The sequence below is a fragment of the Eleginops maclovinus genome, chromosome 14, assembly GCF_036324505.1.
Source record: "Eleginops maclovinus isolate JMC-PN-2008 ecotype Puerto Natales chromosome 14, JC_Emac_rtc_rv5, whole genome shotgun sequence".
Lineage (NCBI taxonomy): Eukaryota > Metazoa > Chordata > Actinopteri > Perciformes > Eleginopidae > Eleginops > Eleginops maclovinus.
This window is the reverse complement of record NC_086362.1, coordinates 13,868,183-13,885,133: the sequence shown is the minus strand read 5'-3', so window position 1 is coordinate 13,885,133 and position 16,951 is coordinate 13,868,183. Positions and strand designations below refer to the sequence as shown.

Genomic DNA, 16,951 nt, shown 5'->3' with positions numbered 1-16,951 from the left:
ATAAATGAATCATTACTCTGCTTCAAATCGACATTGACTTGTGCACCTTCACTATGATCCAATGATATGGTTCGCTCTATTTCTGCATAGGTATGTGATGACGTGTCGTCCTGAGTCGACTTGAGTATCTTGGTTTCGATGAGGTGAACAATGTCCATTCGGTTGATCTTAGTCAGTCTTTTGATCAGTGTTGTTTCTGTTAAAACAAAAAAAGTTCCACCTTAAAAGCAATTCACTTCAAATTTGAAAAAGTATTTTTTTTCGTAATTAGACGAGAGATTCTACTTCAATTGTGTTTCAGAGCAATAATGATGAAAACGGTGTCTCCTGCTTATTCCTCACCTGTGGAATCTTTTCCTTCCCTCTCTGCCCAGAGTTTCAAAAGGGCATGGCTTTGATCTTGCAGTGAGTTAGGGTTTTCAACTCTTATCAGGTTGATCCTCTCCTCACCAAAATCCAGTTCCCGTGCCAATTCTGTTGAGAAGTAAAACACGTTGAAATGATTACCATGTCAAAAGATACCTTTTGAAGTTTAAAACCATTTTACTTTACAACCTGCCAATTGTACAAATAATGTTTACTTAATGTAAGTTGGATATCTTTGATCACTGCTACTAAGGTGTGACTCACCCGTCCAGCTGAAGCCCAGGTGGTCAGCTATAATGGCCAACCGTTGCTCTTTTCTCTCTTCTTCATCCTGTGGATCTACTGTAAACACCACCAGACAGCCGTGAGCGGTCAGAGCCGCAGGTTATACCAAATGAAGTCACATTTGCAAATAGTATGTGAAAAAATATATTCACTGGCTTTCCTGTTTTAGCTGTACTGTTTAGTTGTGTAACAGTTTGTTTGGTTAATTAATTATATCATATTAAAGAGTGGTGTGCCTTCAACAACTACATAAAAAGCCTATATCAAATGGTTGGGAAAGACCTTGTAGTGACACTATGATTAGGAAAAGAAAATACATTATCCTTTAGACGATTTCATGTAATTTCTTAAATAAGCATTTACTCTTTAATGTTTCAACGTGTTCTAGCCACTAAGTTGTTTTCACAAGTTCCAAAAAGCCTTTAAGTCAATCTTGAGATATTCAGCACACATAGAGGGAAACAGAAACATCATTGCCAACACAAACACAGTTCAAACAACACAGTCACATGACTTCTTCAACTACAATGGGACTGAACTACAAGAGACAGAGAGGCAGCACCTTAACAGCTACAATTCACTAGTGAGGCACAAAAGATAGAGAATAACCCCTTAAGCTCGGGGGATACCTTGACTTTGGACTTTATCATCTGGGATTCGCTGCATCTGTGTCTCAACAGGGTCATCCCACATTGGTCTAATGGGAAAGACGTCTCCTGAGGGAGGGAACTGCATCTCAGGGAACGTATCTCTTTCTATGAGTGCTGGATCAATGAGACTGCTCTCATCATCTGAGTTGGCAGCTGCGGCCTCTTGTTCTTTCTCTGTCTCTGCCTGTGCCAACCTTGCCACAAGTTTGGCTGCCTCATCGCTTATCTCCTCAAAGAAATCAATGGACTGATTTTGTCGCTCACTTTTCTCTTTAGTGGGTGTTGAGGAATGAGATGATTGACCACTTTTCCCTCGGACTGGCAATCTGGACTGGAAACCTTTAGATTTAGCTATATCAGCACTCAATGGGCGACCTTGTTCTTTCTTGGCAGATGGTCTGGTAGTCTCCGCCTCACAGAAGCTCTTCGCTTTGGAAGATGGTGTCTTGGTTTTGATATCCAAAGAGGGACCAGCATCTGTCTCAGATTTTCTCCTTGAATCCTTTTTTACAGGGACCTTAAGCTTTTTGTCTTGAGTAGATTCAGCAGTTTTGGCGGTAGAATCAGGCTTGGGAGCACTAAACTTAATGGGAATTCTAGATTTAGGTTCAGAATTAGAGGAGGCCTCTTTATTAAGAGTTGATGAAGAGGAGGTTGCTTGAGATGAAGAGGGAATTGTGGATTTACCCCGAACTTGTGAAGAAGACTTAGATGGTGTTTTGACTGGAATCTTTTTAGCACCACTTGAAGCCATTTGTTTGGTTTTGTCTGTTGGTTTGGGCGCTTCTATCACTGACTGTGGTTCTTCTGGAGAGGAATCAGAAGACTCTTGGCCCTGCTCGGAGTAAACTGATCTGGTGACTGTGGTTTCTGCTGTCTGTACAGTTGTTATCATTTGGTCAGGGGACTGTTTTTCTAAATCCATGTATCCTTCATTCACATTTTTGTCTGTTTTAGTCTCTACACCTTCAGGTGATGTCTGATCTTTCTTTGTGGTTTTGGATGAAGCAGAAAGTCCCATTTTAGGGATTTTAGATTTGGAGGCATCAGCTTTTGAGGCTGGCTGATCACCTTCAGGTGGGGACTGAATCTTAGCATCACTTTCCTCTTTTGATGTCTTAGACTCTTCACTCTTAACCTCTATTGTTAGATTGAGGCCACCTTCATGTTCTGCTGCTGATCTCCTATTTTCCTGTCTGGCATGTTCTACAAGAGGCTCATCTAAAGGCTGATCTCCTATCTGGAAAAAGGCAAAACCACCTCCTTCTTCCTCATAGCTCCTCTTTGTCATGTCAATAGCGCCACTTCGGGTCATCTCAAAAAGCTTCCCTTCTTGAAATAGAAAAGGGTTGGGCTCACTGGTAGGAGTGCTCTCTTCTGTTGGTGTCCTACCAGGTGTTGTGTCTGGAGTTGCTTGCAGAGACTGATGGTCCACTACCAGGTTCAGTATTTTCTGTTCCTCCTCCTTGACTCGAGCTGCAAAGGTATCATCATCTTCCCGCATGGCAGACCATGAGTCCTTTTCTACCCTTGCAGTGACACCTTTCGACTCAGTTCTGGGAGGTTCTAGTGTTTCATCATCCTCTGTGTCATCATATACACAGACCTCTGGTTTAAACACGTCTCTTGCTTTACCTGAGGCACCAGCATCTGGCTCTCTTGGTTGCTCCTTTCGATCTCCTTTCACTTCATCAGTTACATTTTTCCCTTGTTTTAGCGTACCAGTCTGTGGGCTGGAAACTTCTAAATCATGAACATGCTTATCATCTTCACTGTTGTCTTTTGACTTCCTTAAGCACTCCTCCTTTTGCTCATCAGTCCTGTTTTCAGCATGTGATGTGGCAGGGGCCTTTTTGGAAATACTGTCTTTATCAGCTTCTAAAGATGGTGAAACTCTTTGTTGTGCAGCTTCCAGATTATTGTTTGAATGATGCTGGTCTGAGACAGAGTGAGGTCCCTCTGAAGTGACAGTAGCTGTTGTTCTTGTTTCCATGACCTCTTTGTTGTGGGATCCATCATGCAAACCTGCTGAAAAAGGAGAGGGAGGTTGTACTTTAATAAGGGGATCAACAAAAAGAGATAACTTTGTTTCTTCTGCGAGTTTTTCAAACCCACATTCACTTTGTGAAAGCTTCTCACTTGTGTGCTCTATTGTTTCATAGCTGTCATCTGAGGAAACCAAATCTTTTCTAGAGTTCATTTTGCTCCTTTCGTCCTGTTCCATTTCATCAAATGTTTTTATTTTGGCTGCCATCTTAAACATCTCATCCTCTGGGGTGATTTTTCGCATAGGTTCATAGCTCTCCGAAGTATCCTCTTCTTCTGGGTCTTCAGGGATGACAGCAGATTTGGATGGAACAGAGAGGAATGTATGTTCAGGGTGTTTGGTGTTTACCTCATAACTTACCTCTTCAGAACTAGGAGTATCAGGGGAGAGGGGACTCTTACCAGAACTTGTCATCTGAGATGTCTGCTCACAACTGTCATCCTCAGCACTAGCCTCTTGGTCTCGAAGAAGCCTACCACGCAAAGCATCTGGGGGGAGTTCTGAAGCTTTGGAGGGATCTGGATGTCTAGAAGAGTTACTAGGCGGACCTAGAGATGATGGGAAAGATGGGTAGCTTTTTTTCTCTACAGGGCTACTCTCCAAAGAGTCATGAGGGGGTGACTCATTGGTCGGGCTAGGTTCAATAGAATCTGGGGACTTATGGGAGGAGTTTTCTTCCATGAGAGGACTACCATCTAGAGAGTCTCTGTGGCTTATTGTTAAGGAGTCATCGGCATATGGACTGAGAGCATCTGAGTCTTGTTTTAAAGGCAACTCTAAGCTGTCATGGCGCTGTGAAGGGGATCTAGAAGCTGGATAACCAACTAAAGATAATGTTAGCTGATGACCAGGGCTCTCGTCATCACTAAGAAAAGTTTCTACAGTCTCTGAAATTCTCTTTGTAAGTTTTTGAGGTTTAGATGGCTTGGACTCGCTCCTTTTAACAGAAAGGGACTCACTTGTAGTTTGATCATCTGCAGCATCTTTGGAAGCAACAGGGAGAGTCAATTCTGTAGACAGTCGGTCGCCAGTTGTCCCTACACCAGAGTCGCCGGGCTGCTCTGTGTCTTTACTTTCTGTTTTGAATGTTGTAGCAGTTGCTGCTGAAGTTGTAGAAGTCTGCTGTCCACTTTTGGGAGAAAGACCATCTGGGCTTATGTCTGGAGTGGCAAGACCCTCATGTTTCAAACTGTCCTCAGAGCTCAGATGAGGGGTTCCATCTCCAGAACTGGCACTTACTGAGTCTGCAACAGCCTCATGTTTTGAGCTGTCGGAGCTATCATCAAGGCCACCATTTCCAAAGTCTGTAGTTTCAGTTAGATCTGAATGGACAGCATCAAATGACTTTATCTCTTTGTCTTGCTGAGGTGTCTGTTTCTTGCAAGGTTTGGAATCCAAAGATAATTCTCGCTCTTGAGAGACACATGAACTCTTTGCTTTGGTCACAGATTTTGACTGGGTGGTGTCTGATTTGGTGGATTTTTCTGATCTTGACATTGTGGATGTTTTATGCTCAAATAGCCCAGACTTTCTCTTTGAGGGGTCCTGCCCTGTTTGGAATGCTTGCATCAGCTCTTTGACTGACATTGTCTCCTCAAGTTTTTCAGATTCAGATTTGGGGGATTTAAGGGGGCCCTGTTTCAATTTAGGGCTTTCTTTGGCTTTTGGAGAAGGCTTGCTCGCGACAGGCAATTGTGAAGTCTTGCTTCCAGTGACCTTTTTACTCTTTTGCTCCGCTTCTACTTTCTGTTGTAAGGCTTTGACCTTGTCCTTTATTGACCCAATGGGTGTTTGTTCAACCACTGGGGAGACAGGTGATGCTGGGGCAGGAGCTGTAGGCACACTTAGAAGAGCACCTGCCTCTGTAGATTCCTCTGCCTGCCCCTGGTCTTTGCCCTTCCTCCTGACTGGCTTTTTAACATCGCCAGTGGCTGATTTGTCATGCCCTTTGGTTGGAGTAGTTGGTTTTGCACTTTTGCGTAGGACAACTTCAGTGAATTTTTCTTGGACAGCTGGCTCTTTTTTGACTTTTATTTTGGAGCCCACTGGTGCATCCAGGAGGTATTCTTTAAGGTCACCACTGTCCTTTATTGCTTTTGGTCTTGGAGCCCCTCTGTTGGCTCTACTTTCACGTAAGATAGGCTCTTGAGTTTCCAAGGCTGCCATCTTTTTGGCCTCCTTTATCTCAAACTCTGAGAGGAGAACCCACTCCTCGGTCATTCTAGCTGCTTTTGCTGTCTCCTCAGCTGCCTCACCCTCATATGTTCCACTCCTGAGTATCTCACTGACTTTCTCTAGGTCCTCTTTGACTTTCTCTAAGTCTTTTTCCATTATTTCTAATGGCTCTCCAGAAACATCATCAGTCCCTTTCTCTACACCACACCTTCCTAAGGAAGGGGATTTCTCTGTGGTGTCGGCAGTCAAGATGGCAGTCATTTTGATCAAATCTTGTTTCATCTCTGACACGTCGGATAGAAGGTCTGGTTCTCGAATCAGCTCTGATTTCAGGGCTGATGTCGGCGTCTCTTCATCTTCCATATGGAAGAGGAACAAGTAAGGAGTAAAGAAAATCAAAATTCAAATGAAAGGAGACAGACATCGGAGAATGTGGTCAGGACAAGATTGAGCAGGGATCATAAGACAACAAATTCACAAAGGGTTCTACATCAGGGTAAAACAGGAATTCGGCTTATACTTTTATATGTCTCTGGGAATTGTGGTAAAGCAAAGTCTAAATAAGGATATGATCAGGAAATAACTTGCTTATACACTCAACACATTCACTCTCACACACACACATACACACACAAGACACAACAAATAGAACAAAACTAAAAGATATTATGACATCATGGAAACCAAGAAACCAATAATTACAATGGAAAAAGGGACAGCAAATAAAACAAAGAAACACAAAGGACATCTCAAGATTGCTTGGATGCATGACAGATGTCAATGTAATAACAGGCAAAATGGCTTGAAAACAACTTAGATGGCTGGTTGTGTCTTGAAAAAGAAAGCAAGTGATTTACAATATGATGATTTGCCATGCGTTTCATTTTAGAAGAATCAGATCATTTAAATTCACAGAAACTGAAGAGAAACAAGGATCTGTGATACTTGTAGGAGGCATCTTGGAGGATGGGGAATTTAAATTCCACTTGACCTTCTCTCAGCCTTATGTTTAACTCAATATTTAAGATATACCTGAAATAAAAACTGAATAAATAAACATGTGCGTGATATTGTATCATAAGAAAATCAGCACAGCCACAAAAGAAAACATTAACATTCAAAATCAACATATTACATGTTATGTTACAGCCATACAAGCACACACACATACACAGTTATGTAAGGCAAGTTATTTCCATGCAAAGCAAAGGGAAAGGATGCTGGAAAGGTCTTGGTGAGGGGTGAATGGAGTAACTGTAATAATGAAATCTGTAAATAACGTATATTAGTTGCTCATGATCAAGAGCTGCTTATTATAGTATGTCTGCAATCAGTAATGTGGTGAGTTCTTGTTTCATACACACAACTACTGCTACTGCACGACATACAGTAGGAGTATCATGCACATCTTCCTGAAAACATATGCATGAACATTTGATTAGTCACATGTCATCCATGTTTATTCAGTAAGTTTTGTGTTGAATGTGTATTATATGGGCTATCTGTAATGAGTTGTATTTAAATGCTTTTAAGTGTATTGTTCTTACATGTTTCTGTTTAAGTAATTTTCTCATTACCAAATAAACCAGGGTAAGAAGCGGGAGGATTCGGTTTGGGTCAGGAGGTGAACTACTTTTTGCTTTATCATTATGCTACAGGACTACTACTGGAGGAATACTAATATTCCTGCCCCTAATCTCACAAGCATCAGGTCTCAGAAAATGTGCAAGTGACCACTGGCTTGAGCAACTCATTTGGATCTTGCATGGCCAGCAGTGCTAGTACTACTCTGGAACAGCGTCGCAGGTTGCAGCGGGATGAACACATTACTAGGATGGGGAAGGCCGTATCAGCAGCTGAAGTCCAGAGTGACATCGCATCGCCTCCTCTCATTATGTTTTTTACAAGTTTCTCTCATTCCTTTCTTGCTGCCAGTTGGTGACAAACTGCAACCGATTTGGAGTGAAACATCCCTCAAGCAGTGGTGGATAAAACTCTTGGTAAATGTATATATATATATATATATAATGTATATAAATGTAATTTTAATTAAAAGCTTATTGTGCTTTTTTGTGTTTAGCTCTTCCTTCAAAGGTCTAATCTCAAATTGTTGAATTAAAAACATAAGGCAGGTGTGAAATCATAAAAAAAGGAATGTAAAAAATGAAGTTAAGCCTTAGGAGAAACATGACATTGACATTGGAGGTTTGTGTGACAGGACAAAAAAATACATGAAGCTTAAATGGCTTTGAAAAGATATACATGGTCTATGAATAATCTAAGGGCTATGCTGGGGGTGTCAGTGTATCAAACTGGATATTCCTCTGAACACATGCTAAACTGCATTGGACTAATCATCAATACAATATCAGTGTTACTGTCATATTAGTGTGATTAATAAAGACATGCAGTATTATCATAGATATCTGAGTAGTAGTTTTAGAGGAAAATCTAACGTAAAAAATGCCTTACATTTCTCGATCGTTCTGCTGGTCTGAAAAAGAACATGGAAAAATAGATCACAGTTAGTTTTGTTTCACTGTATGTCCCAAATATTTTACAAGAAGTACTACCATTATGACTGCTACTTCGGGAAAAGAATAAATGACACGCATAACACAAAGGTAAAAATGAGTTGTGCTACTGACAAATCACTACTGCAATTAACAAATATATCCAAGCTATACTTCTATACTATTCAAAAATACTTTATTTAGTTTTGATGACAAGACAGTGGACAGGGTAGATCAGCAGAGCTAGTTAGTAGAAGAGGAAGGGGGGGAGGGGGAAGCAGTGGCTGCGTTTACCTCTTCCTCTTGCTCTTGATCTGAATCGGACTCCTTTAGGAGCAAGAAGCAGCGAGAAGCAGAGAGATGCACAGATAGAAACAGCAATATTAAAGGAAGAAGAAGACAAGGGGCAGTGTATGGTTAACATAGCGATGAAGACAAACAGCTGGTGCGATTTCAAGTAAAGCCGGGGGGTAAAAGCTGCACGACGCAAGTGTTACAGGTTTGTGAAGTGATTCCTGGGATTTTTTGAGAATTATATTTAGGTTTCTTCAAATCTTATCGAAGGACCCAACCTGTCATTCTGGGTAGAGAGTTAGAAAGTTTACTACTTGGGATGTCAATCATTGAAACAGTATGTATAAGAACATCAAATCGAACAAGATACTATTTAAGGTTTGTTTTTCCAATGGTGTAATAAGTGGAAGATCAGCATTCATTACAGTGTCAAGGAGAAAAAAGGGTCAGGATTGCAGTATGGCCCTGCTTACAAATAACAATTTATATAAAATAATAAATATGCAAAGTTAAGCATCTTTTGTTGAGTCAACACCAGACTTACCTTGGAGTATGATGGAAGGCTGATGTTGAGGTTGCATATGGCATTTTGGGTGAGTGACCTGTAGTTCCTGGGTTCTTTCATAAAGGACAGACGTCCACAGGGCTCCTGAGTGTTGTCTCTGATCTGCAAAACCAAGCGGATTAGTCAGTCAACAGTTTATCTGCAAAAATCCTTAATTAAATAAAAGTCATTTGCTATTACAACAATTCAGAATGATCAATTATTATTCATACAAGCATACAAAACTAGTTGGTGTCTTTGTTTTAAGTAAAGAACAGTGCTTACTTTGATAAAGAGTGCTAGTCTGTTTTCCTTAAAGGCATAGAAGCTAAAGAGATGGTGCTGGCCACTTTTGGTGAGTGGAACAAGGTTTCCAAAGCAGTCTGCATAGATAGGTTTGCCTTCCAGGACCTGACAAATATAACAACACACAGATCAGAACAAGGACTAAATAGCAACATGCATCCAACAAGAGACTCAATTCAGTTTATTTTTTAACCTCCGTGCTAACTATTCCTCAGAAGCCCTAGCCTTGACATTTGTTCATAGCATTTGAAGGAAAAGACACCCTTTAATACATGCCATTCTAAAAGTATTTGGAAAATAGTTTTCAAAAGTTTACCTCTTTTATGAAAAGTATTTCGAGAAATGTCATTAGTGTTCTAGGGACTTAAACTGGCCAATCCAAGCCTAGGGTTTATTAATGCTGATCATGTTATTTTGATGAACATTGTGTGGGATGTATTCTTTTAATGTGAACTGTACAAATCATATTACTTATTTGTCATTATTTAACATGACTAATTCAGTCGTGCCTACCTACCAATCGGTGGTGTTCACCAAGGCGCTACCTTGGGTCTCCTTTAGTTCACTGTACATGCCTCTACTTTTTCAACAAACAAACTACTGGTTTAAAGTACATTACAGATATATGCTTTGGTACAAAACAGTAAGGAAGGCAACTTTCATCACCTTCTTTGTCAGTTAACACAGTTTTGAGATCTGACATAAAATGTATTTGGTACTTCTCTAAGTCCATCTCCATGATACAGTCTCTGCTCTTGTCTGCAAATAACCAAACTTGCAGACTAAGGTGCATCAGTTATGTTGATCCAATAATGTTTTGAGAGGGTTCTCTATGATTTCATAACGACAATTTATTGTATTTCAGTTTATTGTTTTCAGGGTTATGACAGGGCCCAATCTTACACCTGTAGCTCAAAACGCAGATGGAAGGCTTTCAATGTTAAGTGAGCTACACTTCCAATGTTCTGCGGTTGGTGAAATATTCCTTCTCACCTCAACATCTCGACTGCGGGCCACCTCGACGAAGTTCTCCTGCTGCTCCAGAGTTTTGTCAATCTTGTCATCTGTCATACAGAAGCACCGCAGTCGGGCCTCAATAGGGTCATGTGTCTTTGCAAAGATGACAAACTTGGCCATGTAAGGTACACAAATGATCTCTCGGTACACCTGAGTGGAGAAATTTACAGATTCCTGCACTTGCCGACAGTCTATCAGCCAGAATCTAGAAAGCAGAACGGAATTGGGAAAACAATAAAGTTAGGTCTCTGTTGGCATCAGAGTCAGTTTGGATCTCTGATACATCTAGTTGTGATACAACAGATATTATTGTTGTGTTACCTTGCAGACACATTGGTGGTAAAGGAGACACAGTCATTGATGAATGTTAGCGGAGTGGTTCCTGTTATGTCCTCCCATTGAGCAGGAGTTGTTCCACCTGCACATGGACACACACACACACACACACACACACACACACACACACACACACACACACACACACACACACACACACACACACACACACACACACACACAAACACACACACACACACACACACGCACACAAACACACACACACAAACATAGACATATTTGAATGTGAGTGTGAGCCAAGTTGGTCTATTCACAGTTGTGTGTGTGTGTGTGTGTGTGTGTGTGTGTGTGTGTGTGTGTGTGTGTGTGTGTGTGTGTGTGTGTGTGTGTGTGTGTGTGTGTGTGTGTGTGTGTGTGTGTGTGTGTCTATTTGCATGTGTCACCAACCTGTGATACTACAGAGCAGCCGTAAGGTGGGGGTGTCCCCTCCAAAGCCATTGAGAACCATGTCAGAGTTGCTCTTGGGGACAGGGATGGTCATGGTGATGGGTTTATGGAACTTTCTCCTGCGGGGCTCCAGGGTGACGATGGGGCTGAAGGTGGCTTTATTTCCCAGGATCTTCCTCACTACATCTACATTGACTGGCTGGGCCTGGGAGAGTAGACAGAATATACAACACCTTATGATTTTGTTGAAATAAATCCTACTCAGGGGTATTTCCTGAGCTAAGGCCAGGCACTGAGGATACTCTACTCAAAGAAGGCTGATGAAATAAAACAGCCATGTAATAACATGTTCAGGCATTGGCATTGATGTTCATGGGATTGATTTAGCAGGAACTAGTTTGAACCCTCTCTATCTTGACAAACAGAAATATTTTGGAGCCCAGATGCCACTAGGTAAAATCACTTATCTACCATAGATCAACAAGATGGAGAGTCATTCATCATTTCCATGTCTTACAATTGAGTTGATCTCTTGGTTACTCATCTGGCTAGAACAACACATTTTTATCTAATATCTCTTAGATTGTCTGACATACAATTTGGTTGAGTGAGTTATGTTGCCCTGAGTTTTAGTCACAAACACTGTGATCCTTTGACTTCCTCTGGTTCATCTTTTAAATGTGTTGATGTTGTGATAGTTTGACATCTTTACATGTATGCACTGCTATGATAAGACATATACAACAAAAAAGCCACATCTACAGCATATATCAAAGGGATGTATGGACTACACCAATGCTTTTCTTCATTACCTGCAGTCCAACCCTGATCCTCTTGGTTAGGGCCCCCTCAGGAAAAACTGCCTGTACTTGTGGCACAACAGTGCTGCTGAGGACGCCCCCTTCAGGACCGATCAGGTTGCTATCTTGCTTAATACGTGAAACCACGGCAAAGTATTGTGGGAAATCTCTAGTGATGATTCGGCAAAGGCGCTTCTTCTCCAGTTCCTCTGGTGTGTCGAGCTCTGAAGGCGGGCGATAAGAGAGGGCTATGTGTCAGGATCAATGATAGTAATATGGGAATAACATTATACATTCCTAAAGTCATGGTGTGGTCTACTGGCACACCAACAGAGACTGACCCTCGTCCATGCCGTTGAGTATTTGGTTGAGTTCCTCTTGGGTGTGTTCACAGTGATGCTCCTTCCAGCTCTCTCCAGTCTCACTCCTCAGAATCACCAGCTCCCTCTCTTTCCCCCGCAGGGCAGCAAAGTGGGGGATCTCCACAATCACAGGACTGGAGGGGTAGAGGTCAGGCAGTGTGAGCATTTACAGAAGGTCATGGATATAAACGGTGTGTGTGTGTGTGTGTGTGTGTGTGTGTGTGTGTGTGTGTGTGTGTGTGTGTGTGTGTGTGTGTGTGTGTGTGTGTGTGTGTGTGTGTGTGTGTGTGTGTGTGTGGTAAGGTTGCCATACTAAGTCTATAACACCTTCCTGTCTATTTGTGTCTACAGTACATTTCTTATCTTTGTTCAGATTGCTCATGAGTGTTCTGTACTTCCTTCAGTACTACACACATCATTGATTGATCTAAATATAGTTATATAAAGTCTAGATAAAAAATAGGTCTGCCATCTTATACTTGAATCTCCTTCAAGTGCAAAGTCACAGGTCTCAGATCAACGTAGTCCAAAGTGTACAGTAAGATGTTATCTACCTGATATATAATTGATGAAGCAAATGCTGGGTATTGACTGTTTTTGTCTGACTTCAGCAATGCATAAGTACTCTGGTACTCTGGTCGCACGAACCATCCCAGGTGGTAAAACTTATTGAGGTTACCTTGTATAATTGTTATGATTGTTATAATTGCTAGCCTGGTTAGCATAAAGACCCCTTCCCAGACTTTTAGCACTGCTTATCTTGGTTGCTAACTATTTAATTGTTTTGTAATCATGTTTGTCAAAATCTGTCAACATACCCACCGGGTCACATGGTTACAGTTATCCTTCTTCTACTAAAATGTCTGTAGGTACACTATATTTAATGTTAAAGTGCTGAAATGTCACTTGAATACTTACCTGATATGCTAAATCACAACAAACTAGCTACAACATATATCATAGGCAGGCATGCTACATGTACAATTGAACATGGGACACACACAGCTGTAAAGCTTGACTGATGATATTTGTATGTGGTATTTTGAGGGTTCTTTGGCCTGAAAGTAGCTGATACTATGTCATTCTTTTGTTGACATTCAAACTATATTTACAAACCTGCTACTTTAAAGCTAACATTCTTCAGCTTCACACTTTAGTTGTTGTTCAGTGGTGGCAGGAGACATGTCGATATCTACAACGTATGTAATACTTAAACAAAAACAAAACTTTCAATGTGTTTCACCGGGTAGTTGTTTTTTGAGATTGTAATGTTCCTGCTTAAACAATAGTTAGGAGCATGTATGACTGCATAACTCTTAAAAAATGTTGCTGATCAACTTTACATTTTCATAACAAGGAGAGAAAACACTTGCCAACAACCATTGTCAATTCCATCTGGTTACTAGCTACTCTTAGGCCAAACAACCATTTACATTTCACACTGAAAATTATTAAGAAAAAAGAAGGAAAAGGAACAAGAAAAACTCAAAATAGAAAGGGCTAAGCAGAAGAAGGGTTTAAAGAAAAAGCAAAGTACTGCGCAGGAATGTGATTTCAGGGGTTCTAAGCACAGATGAAGAGGGGTACGACACACTGGTGCGAGACAACAACACAAGAACCTACGGGCAAAACAACAAACACCAAATGGAAGGGTTTGTAAAATAAAGCACTGACACCGGCATCCATGGATTGTTTCATATGAAAAACCAATCTGTCCACCCTACCCGAGGAATTTGGTCCCTGGCGGGCCGAGCTGGAGGATTCTGCTAACCAAACTCTCTCCTTCATTTAGAGGCGGGGGGGCATTGGGGAGGTGGAGTTTACTGTGTGATCGACCAAACATCCGTACGCAGCAGTGAGGAAGAAAGAGCACACAAACTTTTGGTTTGGATTCAACATAAGCAAACCTCTAGGATGGATGTACTGGAGTTAAAAATACCATCATTTACACTTTGGTATTTTTCTTTCTTTGAGTCAAAAATAAATAATGACATTACATAAAAATGACATACAGACTATAGGCTACATGATGTAAACGTTAAAAAAATACTTTGTAGTTAGCTAATTGTCTTATTATTACTTAAAGACTACTTATCAGTTTCAATTTACTGTCCGCTTTCACTTTTTAATCGAAAATATTGTTTTGGATAATATATGTCTTTATCCACAATGCAATTTTTTTTCTCCACTGGATTATTTATTAATTAACATGATTGTATAGTTATATTTGTGTGTATTTTCAATTATTATGAAAATAAATAGTGTATTAAAAGCTGTTTTAGGTCTATTTAAATTAGAATACAAATTATATTGCACTCACTTTGATATTTGCTTTGTTAGAAGCCATAAAAAGATTTTGCAGTTTTGAACATTTTTGAAATTTGAACCAAAATTGATCACTTACATTCTATACTATAATATTACAAACACTGCCAGCAGAGGGCAGGATTTGAGGCCACATATCAAACCAATCATGGAGCTATGTCCTTGAGGTGGGGTTATTGAGCTTTTTTATTAAGCGTTAAGGGAAAAGGTTAAATAGAGTTGGACTGCAGCTGTTATAAAAGAAAACAGGGCATGCTGAAGAGCAAAGATCTACATGGCCCTGGTGCTGGGGGGAAGCCAGAGCAGAAACAGTTTTAGTAATGCAGAGGCAGAGGTTAAATGAATCTGAAAGAAAAAGGCAGCAGGTTGTGTGTCAATCACCTGAACGTACAGACAGTGTAAAACAGATTGGACTGCTTCATCCTGAATACTTAAGATTTCACTCTTACTTATTATATTCCCTCCTACACTACAGATGCATATTTAAGAAAATGTATTCAATTAAACGTGGAAATTCCATATGTATTACATTTTAAAGGTTATTGGCATATAACGTCCAAAACCTGCACATAAATGTTTACCAAGTCAAAAAGTTTCCTTTCCTCTTGATTCTGTACGTCATACTTCTAATGTATTATTTTTTCCATCGTCCATCCCTGAAGTCTTACCCGAGGAACTGGGCTCCAGAGGGCCCCACCTCTATGATCCTGCTGGCCAGGCCGTCGCCTTCTACCATGGGGGGCATGGTGGCCAGACGGTGCCTCTTAACCAGCCGACAGGTCACCCGTGTGGGCGCACTGCACTTCCTGGGCGGGATGATGATGCGGAGGCCGTTGTGCCGGCAACCACGCATGGCTCCGCCCCTGGCGTCCACCATGAAACTGACCAGGAAGCTGCGGCGGAGGAAACATTTACACAAGTTAAAGACCGTCCGCAATGATCCCACTGAGAGATGAGAATATAGACACCAACATTCCTAGATTGTTAGCCCAAGGTTTTTTCTAGCTATATCTCAAAAGAAAAACTTTTGGTAATTTCTGCCTCAAGTTGATACTATGAAAACTGCATCCACAGCTGCTAGACGTGCCAATTTTACAAAAATGTTCTGAATGTTTTTATTTCTTCAAAAAGTTCAAGATTGCAGATCTGTTGTTTTAAAATAACAATATATACTGATTAACAAACCATTAATATGAAAGTGTATTTTTGGTGTCTATTTTCTCAACACTGAATGGTCATTGTGATCAACGCTTTATCCCTAATAAATCTTGTAAAGATGAATCCATCTTTTGACCTCATAGCTTCAGCCTCTTTGACCTCACTCCTCATGCAAAGTGGCAGATACACATGGATCACACATCTCAATGAGCGGGACATGGGTGAGATGATGTGACATTACTCTTTGATCATTACCCAGTTATAATTTAAGCTCTCCAGTATCTTTCAGTAAAGCACACACCGTTTTCAACAACAAACATGGACATAAGAACAGGAGTTAATGTATTCAGGAACACAACCAGAGAGCTGTTAAAGGACCAATATGTCTGTTCTCCATTTCTGTAAGTCGGTTTCATTTAAAGGTTATGACAGGGAGTACATTCAACTTATCCATTTGCAGAGATTACATTTTCGTGTAAGGTATATAATATAATACTTATTTTATATAATAATAATTATCTTATACCAATATATGTCTCAGGTTTGGGTATGTTAGTGGAGATGCACAATGAACAAGACATTGTATGAAATCCACAAACATGTCCTTAACCTTCACTGCCTTCTGTTGTCCAGCTATCCACAATTTATTGTTGTTTTATTTTATTTTATTGATCACATGATAAGTCTGTGTAGAGATATTAACTCTGGGACTCGGAATGTGAAAACAGATGTCATATTTTGACATTGTTTGTCTGATTAAAAAGGTTTGAAATATTGTGGGCGGACAAAAAGTCTATAAGGCAGTGTGTGTTGAGGACAGTGACACATAAACCTCTCCAGCGGGAGAGCACACTGTGAGGGGAGGAAGAGAACGATGAAGATGATGTGGAGAAATATTCAACCAAGGTGCAGAAGGTCACCTGCAGTGGTCTCCATGTTCATGGCACGGGGAGGAACGGCTAAAAGCAACAACCACATCAGACAGAAAGGAATCAAGAGTCAGACTCAGGAACAAGGAAAAGAGAGACAGAGCAGAACGTCTTCACACTGAGGTTGATATAAATCCTCTCATTTCCTTTTCAGAAAGAGCTTATTATGAGAAATACTGAACTGTCTTTAACTGTTTGATTTTAATCCAGATCAAGAACAAACATTCCTGCTGCTCCAAGATGAACCTTTGAATGCTTTCCTTGAGCATGACCTGGTAAGATGACGCATTCACACTTTTAGAGTGAAGAAAATCACATATAAACACACAAACACTACACATTTAAGTATTTTACAAACCATATAAAGGGCAGAATTAAAAAGAAACGTTTTTGTGCAATTTTGGGCGACAACCCCTCAAATATTAAATCTCTTTTT

At 40.5% G+C, this 16,951-nt stretch overlaps 1 protein-coding gene across 1 annotated transcript in view; it reads right to left on the bottom strand.

The window, feature by feature from the left end:
• ank2b (ankyrin 2b, neuronal) overlaps positions 1-16,951 on the bottom strand; it is a 99,121-nt gene that overhangs the window by 20,861 nt on the left and 61,309 nt on the right. The window contains exons 27-43 of the mRNA XM_063900401.1: positions 16,507-16,545; positions 15,097-15,321; positions 13,828-13,926; positions 12,083-12,237; positions 11,754-11,965; positions 10,942-11,146; positions 10,519-10,615; positions 10,174-10,402; positions 9,160-9,285; positions 8,875-8,997; positions 8,331-8,363; positions 7,996-8,017; positions 4,308-5,879; positions 1,281-3,329; positions 631-708; positions 343-474; positions 47-196 (exon numbers count right to left, since the gene is read on the bottom strand). Coding sequence (XP_063756471.1) covers positions 47-196; positions 343-474; positions 631-708; positions 1,281-3,329; positions 4,308-5,879; positions 7,996-8,017; positions 8,331-8,363; positions 8,875-8,997; positions 9,160-9,285; positions 10,174-10,402; positions 10,519-10,615; positions 10,942-11,146; positions 11,754-11,965; positions 12,083-12,237; positions 13,828-13,926; positions 15,097-15,321; positions 16,507-16,545 — 5,546 coding nt within the window. The remainder of the gene's footprint in view (positions 1-46; positions 197-342; positions 475-630; positions 709-1,280; positions 3,330-4,307; positions 5,880-7,995; positions 8,018-8,330; positions 8,364-8,874; positions 8,998-9,159; positions 9,286-10,173; positions 10,403-10,518; positions 10,616-10,941; positions 11,147-11,753; positions 11,966-12,082; positions 12,238-13,827; positions 13,927-15,096; positions 15,322-16,506; positions 16,546-16,951) is intronic.